Here is an 11,963-nt window from a genome sequence, read left to right as displayed (position 1 = left end):
TATCCCTGGTGGTGGAGTCCGTTTGGAGGTGGTGGAAATGACGGCGGATGACACACTGGACATGGAGGTTGGTGGGGTGGTAGGTGAGGACCAGTGGGGTTCTGTCCTGGTGGCTGTTGGAGGGGCGGGGCTCAAGGGCGGAGGAACAGGAAGTGGAAGAGATGCGGTGGAGGGCATCATCAACCACGTCTAGGGGGAAATTGCGGTCCTTGAAGAAGGAGGCCATCTGGGTTGTACGGATTTGGAACTCGTCCTCCTGGGAGCAGATGCGGTGGAGACGAAGGAATTGGGAATATGGGATGGCGTTTTTACAGGGGGTAGGGTGGGAGGAGGTATAGTCTAGGTAGCTGTGGGAGTCGGTTGGTTTATAGCATTTTCAGCAATAGCCAATAATGGCATTTTCAGCCTCCTGAGAACTAGCCAATAATAGTGCTCGTCCTGAGGACAAGGAAATAAGGGAGTAAGTGAATGGAAATTTTATAACTAAGAATTCCAGCGTATGCTGACAGGCATTATTTTAATAAATATTTACAACTGTCACTCAATTCCCATTTTGAGCTGGCCATGACATAAGAAATAGGAATGGGAGTCAGTTGTTCAGCTCTGAATCTACTTCATCATTCATGGTAGGATAACAGCTAATCTAACCTTACTCTTGTCCACTTTTCCTGCCTTTTCCCCAAACTCTTGATTTCTTGTACTGATCAAGAGTTTGTCTAACTCCGCTTTAAAGATACACAGCTGTCTGTGACACTCAACCCTCAGACAGAAGACATTCCTTCTTATCTCTTAGATTTTCACCCCTTTGTTCTGAGACTATGCCCTCTCATCTTAGACTTCCCCATGAGAGGAAATATCATCTCAGCATTTACTCTATCAAACCTCTTAAGAATCCTCTGTTTCAATGAGATCACCTTCTAAACCCCAGAGTGCAACTCCTGAAGAAGGGTTATATCCAAAATGTCAGACTTCACCTCCTGATGCTGCTTGGCTTTCTCTGTTCTTCTAGCCTCGTGCTTGTCTACTTTGGATTCCAGCATCGGCAGGTTTTTTTGTCTCCAACATTTTTATAGTCTTTGCTCATAAGACAATCCCTTCATACTGTGAATCATCCTAATGTAAAATTCTGGGGATCTCCTGTACTTTTGACAGCAAGAGATCTTGAGTTAAATCTAATGTTTGAATCCAGCAAACAACACTTCCAATAGTCCAGCTTTCCCTCAGTACTACAGTAAAATTCCACCTCAATTAGGCACTTAAATCTGTAATGGGATTTGAACCCACATCTTTGATTCAGAGGCAACAATGCCAACAGCTGAGTGTGACAAGCAATACATGCTGGATCCTCTGATTTAAAAGTCTGATCTAGCAATTGAGCTACTCAGATTCCAAAAGAGATAAGTGCAACTTTTTCATTCTGGTTCATTTATCTTCACCCTTGTAGTAAAACAGAATTGCACCATTAGTACCTCCAATGAAATTATAATAACAAAACCAGATTAACTTATTGCAAACCTTTAACAGCAAGGAATAGAGCCAGATGGAACTTTTTAGGAAAAAATACTTTTTAATAATTCAATATACACTCAGTCTAAAGTTTTGAATACAACAAACTATTGAAGAGAATAATTCTTGAGGAATACTTAAATTCTAAAGCAGTCAGACCATGTGTTTTTTTTGTATACATGTAACATTCAGAAGATGTATTTTTAAATTGAATTCTATTGTAGTGAGGGTTTATTTTTAAAATTTGTAATGAATAATTTGTGCTATCTTCATACTCTGAAAAGAGATGGCTTTTTTTATCCCATGAAAGAAAGATTTTAATGGAACATGTATATACATTCTACAAAGTGTTTTTCTGTAAGGGAGAAATTTTACACTCTTGGTAATCAGTTGGATTCCTAGTATAGGTCAGTAACTCCACTTATCATGAGATATGATATTTCAGTGGTTGGTTTGCTAGATTACAGAACCTTGCTGTTGCTGATCTCTACACTACTTTGGGACCATGTTTATAGTGACTGACTACAAATTTATAGAAGGTAGAAATTAACCTGTGCTGGGCTGTGTTTAAAGGAGCCTACAAAACTGAACAATGAGTGAGTGACTGAAAAATACCTCTGATCTGTTGATTGCAATGTCCAGTACTGTATATCCCTAAATCTATACAACTTACATCTCACTTAAAGTATAATATTCTGATGAGACAAAAAGCAATATTTTAGAATGGGCCATTTTTGGTGCGACAGAGAACTAGAACAATGCCTAACTACCCTAACTAGGACTGAAAGAAATCTGAGATCATTCTGCCTTGAACTACTTACCTCTTATGAAAAGTGGTCTCTGCTGCAATCAGAAGCTATAGAGTTGTCACTTTTGAAGGAACTCATTCAGTCAGCATGCACTGCATAAGCTCATAACCTGTTCCAGAGATTCTCTTCTCTTTTACAAAACGAATTACCTGATATTCAACCAAAATACGATCTACTGCAATCCTAATCCTTCTGCATTTAGCAGGACCAAATTATGATCTAGAACACCATTAATTTCTTCCTCATACCTTTCAAATTGTGAACTAATTCATGATCCTAATTTTTTTGAGTCCTAACTCTCTATCTGCCTTAATAACTAAGATGCTTTATAATAGGGCTTCCCTAAGTGAGATTAGGGACTCCTACTGGGATAGCACTCTGAAAATGTAGGCTTTCTCCCTTCCTCATTACTTTCTCATGAAAACCTGAAATAGGGTCATAGGGAAGATATTTGAGAAGTACTGCTTTGTACTGTAAATGAAGCTAGTTGCCACCCTTGGCACTTTTTCCAAAGCCTCCGTTCTCTCTTTTGGTTGAGAAGTGAATTAAAATTGGTTAAGCTGCATTTGAAATATTGATTCTAAAGTGTAACCTATCAGAGTAAATTGGAGCACTCCACACTATCAGTTTAGGGAACCTATGCTTTTGCCCTTTTCCCTGGATTGCCAATAATTTGGTTTTACATTAACACATTATTGGTATTTTCTGTTTAATTGAGGCAAAGTGTATACATGTTATACTCTGCTCAATAGGACGTTCATTCCTTTTTTGTTTTTCCAATTGGGTCTCTACTCTGTAGATAATCCATGATAATCTGTTAGGTAACCTGCTTCTGGGCTTCTGCCAATGCATCTTTGAGGCTGGTTGTTAGTGGGTGTGCAAGAGAATCTAAAGATAATTAAACTGAAGTAAGTAAAATGAAATAATTTACTAGCTACATAAAAAGTGGTTATTACTTGTCTCATTTCAATTAAGGTGTTTGCTGATCCAACATTAATTGCTTGATTGGCTACCACAATCTTTGGCTTGCGAGCCTGATCAAGCATCCAATGACAACATCTGTTGAGAAACACTCTTATTGGGGTAAAATGTTCAAAGGTGATCGTCACCGAGATCAGGCAAGTTTTAAAAGATCCTGAAGGGGGCAGGGGTGGGGGAGTGAAGAGGCAGAGATGATTACCAGAATTTAAGACCATTAACTATTATAACTTCAGCGATGTGGTAAAGGGAATTAGAATGCATAGACCAGTGTTAGAGGAATACAGAATCGTTGATTGTAGAATGTCTAGAGGTTCCAGAGAAAGAAGTGAAAATCCACTGAAGGAATTGAATTAATGGAAATCTCAATGGACCAGCAAATCATGCCAATCAACAAGAATAGGGAAGATGGTAAAGCATGGTAAAATGGTGAGGCTTAGAATTCAAGTGACAGAGATTTGAATCATGTTAAATTTATGTAGGGAGGAAAATAGAAGGCCAGTCTGAAAGCATTGTAATAATTCAATCTGGAAGCAATAAAATGAGGGTTTCAGTGACACATTAACTGAAACACTGAGGCAATATTATGGAAGTGGGGTACATGGTCTTGATAATGGAAGAATAAAACGCAGGAAACTTAAGAGTGTCAAGCAGGAAGATGACTGAACATAGTGACTGTATCTTGATATAAAGCCTCACGCATACAAATAATGCCCTGGCACGTGCTCACTGCTAGGATATTTTGGTTCTGAGAAGCATTGCTTGCTTGCTTTCTTTATTTACAAAGAGTGACATCACATGACTGCATAGTCAGGAAAGGAGATAACTCCATGTAAAATTCTTTACCATAAATAGCTTGAAAGTGTCTGTTTTAAAATATAGTCCACTGCATCCTTTTGAATCAATGATAACTGTGCATGTGCAGCATAGCGTGGAACTTGTGATATCCATACCAACTGAACAGTGAAATGAAACACCAAATCTTTGATTAATTGCACCATGGGCAAATTTAAAATCAGGAATTTTGTGCAGAATAGTTTAGAAAAACATTGAGGCTGACAACAATTTCTTGTAAAAGTAATCTGAAACAAAATTGCATAAACAAAAATGTAAATGGACAATTTTAGATGGGTTAAATTTAAATGCACAAATATTGCAAAATTGATTCTGACAATTGATTTTAGTATACTTTGATTTAATATCTTTTTGATTAAAATCATTTTACCGAAGCATTTTTACATCTGAACGCTGTGTTGATTTTCTATCCCAGAACTCTGCAGCCTGTGAAATATGCTGAAAGTATAGAAAATATTTTGAAGCTGGAAATTTAACAAAGATAATCCTGAGGCTTAATCTAAAAATCAGGTGTACAATAAGACAGGATCTTCATGAAATGAACAATTCCTGTTGCAAGTGCAGATTTATTTGACTCACCTAAACAAAATCATGCAATAATTTGTGCTCAAAACTAACTATGGCTTTTAAAATAGCTCTGTTTTTCAATCCCTCTTTAATCCACTGGTAGACAAAATAATGTTTTTGATGCACTAATTGTCCACTAGCAACATCTCAAATTCTCCCCTTGCATCTTTGAGTACATATCACTGACTTGTGAATATCAGTTTTCAAAGTATCTTAATTCATATTAATAACATTCATCACAATTTCACATCTTAAGTAAATAATCAGACTGAGGGTACAGTTAGTGACCCAGTTTAGAGTATTGCCAACATGAACCCTGGAATGGCTATATAAAGATGTGTGGGAGCAGCCAGAACTGGCTCAACAGTAGTTTTTTCACCTCCATGGAATCTCCTTTGGGCTGCTCACTCTGTTCAAGATGGATTGCAGCAATGGACTTTGTTTGCAAGTCAAATTATGAGCAGCTTATAAGGACAACAAAACCTCATAGTAAAATAAAAAGTACACTTTGGCAACCCAGTTTATAGTTTACATGTAGAGAATATGTTCAAACATCTAAACAAGTACGGTTTGGTCTCAATTTGAATGAGTAAAAACACCATTAGTCTGAGCAGTTGTAGGTTTAAATGCCTACTGATTTTACCTGATAATAACTGGAAACCAGAGTGGCCATGTTAGATACAACTATTTTGGTTATTTCCCTCCGCCCCCCAAAAAAGGAAACACAAGTGGAGGCAAAGCCCTAATTGTTTTCTTCAGAGCTCAAACTGTCATGTCTTTACAGAAGAGGTTACCAAAGAGGTTTGATAAGCAATAGCCTTCCTCAGTCTAGTTGTTCAGTCTGAGATCTGCTTTTAGAACATTTCGGAAACCATATGAAAGGGGAATTTAAATCACCTTCATAGTTATGTTTGTAGGTTTATAACTGGAAGGAACATTGTGATTAGAAGGTTATGAGCTGGGATGCTAGCTCAGGCAAAAATGTACTTTGGCCTTCAGAATCTTTGGCCCACAAAATAAGGATTGGAGTGATCCTTTATGGCTAGTTGCTGTAATGTCTTACTGCTGATAATATATGGATTCTCCTTCTGAGACTGGATAACAGAAAGCTCCTGCTGGCAAAGTTCAATATCCTTGCGAGAACGTTTCTGGGCAGCTAGGTACCTCAGCTGCCGATTTAGCTTGTAAAGTCTGATCCTCTCCTCTTCTGCTACGGGATCTTCAAGAATTCCATCCCACCGCAGAGTCTCATTTATTGACGTGGTGAGCTGATCTACAGAGTAAAGGGAATCACCATCTGAATCCTGACTTCTGTCGGCTTTACTGCTGATATTCTTAGGTTTTGGACTTTTCTTGGTGTCACCTTGACTAACTGGTGGTTCAGTATTTGGAGATGTAGAATGTGTATGTCGTTTACTGCTTTTCCCATGTTTGTGAGCTATAGAGAAAGGAGATGTTAGGATCTGGAAAGCAATGATTAATTATAAAGAGACAGCTTACTTGAAGATTTTAGTCAGTTTTAAAATAATTAGACGGGGTGGAGGATTAGAGATCAAAATTATTGAGGAACAAAGGACAAACAAGAATGGCAATAATTGTAATGAAGAATCAAAGCATTATTCCATAATTGGTGTTAATAGCAAATTTTGTCAGCTTTGATTGAAAGCAAAAACATGAAAACAAGATATAGATACACAGCAAAAAACAAAATCAAAATGGAGGAAAGAGTTCACGGTCTGAAGTTATTGAACTTATGAGTCCAGAAGGCTGAAAAGTCCTTAGTAGAAATTGAGGTGTAATTCCTCCTCCAGTTTTTCTGGTTATTTTTTAGGCAATTTATTGGAGGTAGATTACAGCAACTCAGACTGCCGTGACATGGAAGTACAACTTGTTCGGGATTCAAGATTCATTATCATTGAAAGAATTAGAATTGCTTTGCAATATCACTATCCCTTTACTTAACTGTCTCAGGCAGAGAGCGAGAGAGAGAGAGAGACTGTCCATTTGATGGTGATATGGAATATTATATCTGCTCAACATTTTATGCTTGCTTAACATTTAGCTTTTGCATAGTGAACCGTTGCATGACTCCCGTCTCACTGAGAAAGTATGGAAGAATGGCTATTTCAATTCCCTTTTGAGAAATTGATAATTGCCCCAAGTTGCTCTACTTTTACTGTGAATTTATTGACATGAAACATTTGCAGGAGTGACTGCCATGAAGTTTTACTCTGCAATCATAATAAAACAGCTAACTTGTAACAATAATAAAATGTAACTCAGATTTGGAGCAAGTTAGCAGTCTGGTGCTTCAGCTACCATTTACAAAACATTTTAGCATGTGGTGCCACATGAACCCTGTGATTCTGTAAATAATCTACATCATTCCCAGATATCTATTTATTCTGTAACTCAGTAAGGGGAGAATTCACATTAGGATTAAGCAATACTATTCCAGGCATCCAAACTCATGCCTGCTCTGTTACAACTTGTAGTCACAGGATGCCATCTACTGGAATCCATGCAATCTGCAATAATTTAACCCCTATCATAAGAATTTGGCAGTACTAAATTCCTATTATAATAATGTTTTGACGTGATGTTGCTTTAATTATTCAGTAATGAGAGGCAAGTAAGGTTTGATTAAATAGATTGCATGGATTCAGGATAAATCTGAACTCGACTGAGCTTTAGGTAGCTTTCCACAGCAAACTTCCAGCTCTGGTACAAAATAGTAAATGGGAAACAGTCCACATACATTTATGTATATTCACTGCCATTGCCCTATTTCTCCATGGAAAATGATATAAATGAAGGTAAATTATCTTTAAATGAACACTCTTGAGGCTTTTTGAGACTTTTAAAGATGGTTCTTTTGTCCAGCATCTTGAAGAATGCATGGAAGTAAATTGGGTTTACAGTTAGCAATTTGTTTGCAATACAACTCAAATGCATTTACTGTTATAATGCCAGAAAAAGTGACAAACTTTACTATGAAGTTGACTGCAGTCAAAAAACCTATATCTTGCAGTTGTTAAATACCATACTTCTATGGCTGCAAAAGATTGAATGCAGAAGAAATGGACCAGATTGCTTCCAAGGATGAGGAATCACAGTTGTGTGGATAAACTGGAGAAACTGAGGTTGTTCTCTTTACAATGGAGAAAGTAATGAAGGCTTTAGATAAATGAAAAAAGAAAATTCTTGTGATGGTTGAAAGGATGACAACAACAGAGTATAAATTTAAGGTGACTGGTAAAAGAGGTAGCAAAAAAGGATAAGCTTTTACATGTTATGAGTAGTTAGAATTTGGATTGTTTTGCTTGATCAGTTGATGGGAACAGATTCAATATCCTAGAAATTGGATAAATTATTGATGGAGAAAAAAAATTCAGGGACAGGAAAAAAAAAGGAGAGTTCTTCAAAAGAGCTGGTGGAAACTTCATTTATGGGACAAGTACATCATTGACAAGACCAGCATTTGTTAACCATCCCTAATTCACCTGAATGGAGTTACTTGCTAGTGCCACTTCAAACAGTAGTTTAGAATCAACCACAATGCTCAACATCAGGAGTCAATTACAGGGGCCATACGAGGCAAGGAAGGCAGACTTCCCTCACTCTCAGGACATTAATGAACCATTCAGATTTTTATGAAAGTCAATGATAGTTTTCATAGTCGCCATCACTGAGACTAGCTTTCAATTCCAGATTTATTGGTTGAATTTAAATTCCATCAGCTACCATACTGGGATTTGAACCTGTATCATCATAGCATTAACCTTGGTTGTTGCATTACTAGACCAGTCACATGAACACCATGTCACAGTCTCCTTCTATGCTATATTATTCTATCACTCTGTGATGTAAAGCTTCCACCAGCAAGGGAGTAAAGCATGAACTCTTAGCTTCTTAGAAAAGTAAAGTATTACACATGCTGGAGATCTGTAATAAAAACAGAAGGTGCAGGAGAAACTCAGCAGGTCTGGTAGCATCTGTGGAAACGGCAACAAAGTTAACAATTCAATTCCAATATGACTCTCCTCTGGACTCTTCTTCAAGCACTTACTGTTTTTACTCCTCTTTGTTTATGTTTAGGTCATTAAAACATTGCTAGGATAAAAGAAAATGGAGGATAAATCCATATTAGCAAGATATTAAAGCAAAACTGAAAACAAAAGCAGATTGGATGCAAGATGAATTCGTACTTTTGCTGAATTCAGGCCCTTAATCAGAAAATAATTTCGATGTGTAGGAATGATGGGGGGGGCCTGCTGGACTACATCCTGGTGTTGGGTAATTTTTAACAATGTGTAGGAAGGCTGTACCTTACCCTGATGACCTGCTCTATATCATTTTAAGGTTTAGTAGCCCACAGTTTACATCTTATTTCAAACCTTTACCAAATTTTTCAACTCTCCAATTTTCACCGCTTTTATTTAGACTTCCTATGGAGCTATTCATGTTTTTAAAAAATACATTTAATTTGGTTAATCACCCAATAGATCATTCCACGGCATTTCCTCTTTGTGTTGTTTTTGTATCTACAGTTTTGCTCCCTCCAATCAACTTTCTGATGCCAGTATACTTCTATATTCATGAATAAGTGCACAAGTCCAAAATGCTGTCATTTTTCTTGCAGCTCTCTGTGGTTACCTTTACTAAAGGCAATGTATACATTGTCTTCTGAACATTTCACAATCGTAGATTTTAATAATCCAAGTTTGATATGTGCCTTACCCAGAACGGTCTCATCTGAAGTCGATGGGGTACTTGAAGAATTTCTTCTTGTCTTAGAGGATTTCTTCTTTGCCTTATCTCTCTTCTTCTTTTTGTTCTTTTCTGCTGACTCAACACTTAAATTTGTCATTGATTTCATCTTACATTTGCTGGCTGATATTTTGTCCTCCATTACTAGTTAACCTTGCTCGATCTGCAATTTGATTAATTTCCCCTTTTCCTTTTAATTTTTTTTGTCAGAGAATCTTTTGTTTCATTTCCGTAATATTATTGACCCGTTTCATTCAGGTAAGGATTTTCAAAATAATATTTGGGTGCACTAATCCTTGGGTCTCAAAGGCACATTTTAAGTAAGAAACTAACTACTTCCAGTGCTTTCCTCCTCCTTTAAACTGCCCAAAAATTTAATTTGTAGTCATTCCCTCCACTTCTTCATCGTCAAAGTAGTTTTTTTCAAAAAAAAACTACATATTATATCCTTCGATTTGTAGCAACTGCTCTCACCTACAACAAACAGACCCCTAGCCTGTACTTCATGCTTATTCCAACCGCCTCTTGTTTAATCTATCAAATTTTCTTCTTATTAATTTTCGCATTCTTTTCCCAAAGTTAAATTATTTCGATCTCTCTCACTCTATTTAAAGTTACCGACCCTGTCTATCCAGACTGCAATGTTTTAGCCACCCCAGGCTCCCAACGACTCGTCACCATGGAGACGCCTCTTCCCTTTTCCTTGTCAAATCCGCCTCGGAACATAGTCCCCGTGAAAATAACAACAATGCCATTTAAAAATCAAGCTCAAATTATCAGGGATCCTTCAGAAACTTTCAGCTAACAACATGTTATGGCTGTGACTCTATTTCTCTTCGCTGCTCCCCCCGACTCATCTTTTTGATTCACGTATCATTCCGCGGCCGGCCCAGCCTGAGCTCCGTCCGGCTGCGGCTGTAAAATTCCCTGTCGGGCTTTCTGATTTTCCATTCCAGGTTTTAAAGTCGTGGCCTTCTCAGCCGTGCTTGGCGGGGGGAGAGATGGCGAAAGCAATGAGGAGCGTTACCGTTATTGGAATCTAACAATAGTTTGAGTGCGCCTGAAGTGTGAACTTCGAAGCGGAACTGACCTTCGGCGTGAGTTTCGAAGGCACTGGAGGGGCGGTTGGGGTGGACGGACAATCACAGGCAGGGTGGTGCTGGAGGGACGGTTGAGGTGGACGGACAAAACGCCGTGCCGGAAGTCGATTGGAGCGATGCAGCCGGAGCTGAGCGACGCGGAGCTGCTCGCGTTGGAGTTGGATTTGTTCTGCACCGAATGTGGTACCTGGTTCATTGATGCTAGTAGATGAAGCATTTACAATGAGGCTGATCCTGTCTATAAGAGTCATACAGCACGGAAATACCCTTCGGTCCAACTCGTCTATGCTGATCAGGTTTCCCAAACTAAACTTCTCCCCTTTCCCGTACGTTTGACCCATTTCCCTTCCAACCTTTCTTGTTCATGTACCTGTCCACATTTTAAAAAAAATATTGTAGCTGTACCTACATCCACTACTTCCTCTATCAGTTCATTCCACACACAAACAGCCCTCTGTGTGGAAAAAGTTGCCCCTCAGGTCCCTTTTTAAATCATTCTCCTCTCACCTAAAAAATATGCCACCTTAGTTTTGAACTCCTGCACCATAGGAAAAGACCGTTGCTGTTCAACTTATCCATTCCCCCTCATGATTTTATAAACCTTTATAAATTCACCCCTCAACCTTCTACACCCCAGTGCAAAAGTCCCAGTCTCTCCCTATAACTCAAACCCTTTATTCCTGGCAACATCCTCGTAAATCTTTTCTGAATATTTTCAATTTAATATCTTTCCTATTTGTTGAGCAGACACGAATACAATATTCCAAAAGTGGCCTCACCAATGTCCTGTATGATCTCAGCATGATGTCCCAACTCTTATACTCAATGATCTGAGCAATAAAAGCAAGTGTGCTAAGCAACTTCTCAACCACCCTGTCTACTTGTGACACAACGTTCAAAGAACTAGGTACCTGAATCCCTAAGTCTCTATGTTCAACAACACTACCCTGGGTTCTGGATCAGTGGTGCTGGAAGAGCACAGCAATTCAGGCAGCATCCGAGGACAGGCAAAATCGACGTTTCGGGCAAAAGCCCTTCATCAGGAATAAAGGCAGAGAGCCTGAAGTGTGGAGAGATAAGCTAGAGGAGGGTGGAGGTGGGGATAGAGTGGCATAGAGTACAATAGGTCAGTGGGGGAGGAGATGAAGGTGATAGGTCAGGGAGGAGAGGGTGGAGTGGATAGGTGGAAAAGGAGCTGGTCAGGTCAGACAAGTCCGGACAAGTCAAGGGGATCGTGTTGCTGGAGGTTAGAAACTAGGATGAGGTGGGGGAAGGGGAAATGAGGAAGCTGTTGAAATCCACATTGATGCCCTGGGGTTGAAGTGTTCCGAGGCGGAAGATGAGGCGTTCTTCTTCCATGCGTCTGGTGGTGAGGGAG

The 11,963-nt window shown here is 38.8% G+C and overlaps 2 protein-coding genes across 2 annotated transcripts in view; one reads left to right on the top strand and one right to left on the bottom strand.

Moving 5' to 3' along the window:
* Positions 1–1,547: 1,547 nt before the first annotated feature.
* On the bottom strand, positions 1,548–9,662 carry c28h17orf97 (chromosome 28 C17orf97 homolog). Its single transcript, XM_043718338.1, has 2 exons — positions 9,456–9,662; positions 1,548–6,153 (listed from the first exon to the last, which is right to left on the bottom strand). Exons 1-2 carry the CDS (start codon positions 9,625–9,627, stop codon positions 5,711–5,713), a joined length of 615 nt encoding a protein of 204 aa, XP_043574273.1. The 5' UTR covers positions 9,628–9,662; the 3' UTR covers positions 1,548–5,710.
* A 1,027-nt stretch (positions 9,663–10,689) lies between these two features.
* The window catches only part of exo5 (exonuclease 5), a 10,633-nt gene continuing 9,359 nt past the window's right edge, over positions 10,690–11,963 (top strand). The window contains exon 1 of the mRNA XM_043718337.1: positions 10,690–10,768. Coding sequence (XP_043574272.1) covers positions 10,702–10,768 — 67 coding nt within the window. The 5' untranslated portion in view covers positions 10,690–10,701. The remainder of the gene's footprint in view (positions 10,769–11,963) is intronic.

The sequence above is a fragment of the Chiloscyllium plagiosum genome, chromosome 28 (assembly GCF_004010195.1).
Source record: "Chiloscyllium plagiosum isolate BGI_BamShark_2017 chromosome 28, ASM401019v2, whole genome shotgun sequence".
In the NCBI taxonomy this organism is placed as follows: domain Eukaryota; kingdom Metazoa; phylum Chordata; class Chondrichthyes; order Orectolobiformes; family Hemiscylliidae; genus Chiloscyllium; species Chiloscyllium plagiosum.
The sequence above is the reverse complement of the archived record's forward strand: the minus strand, read 5'-3'. Positions and strand labels throughout refer to the sequence as shown.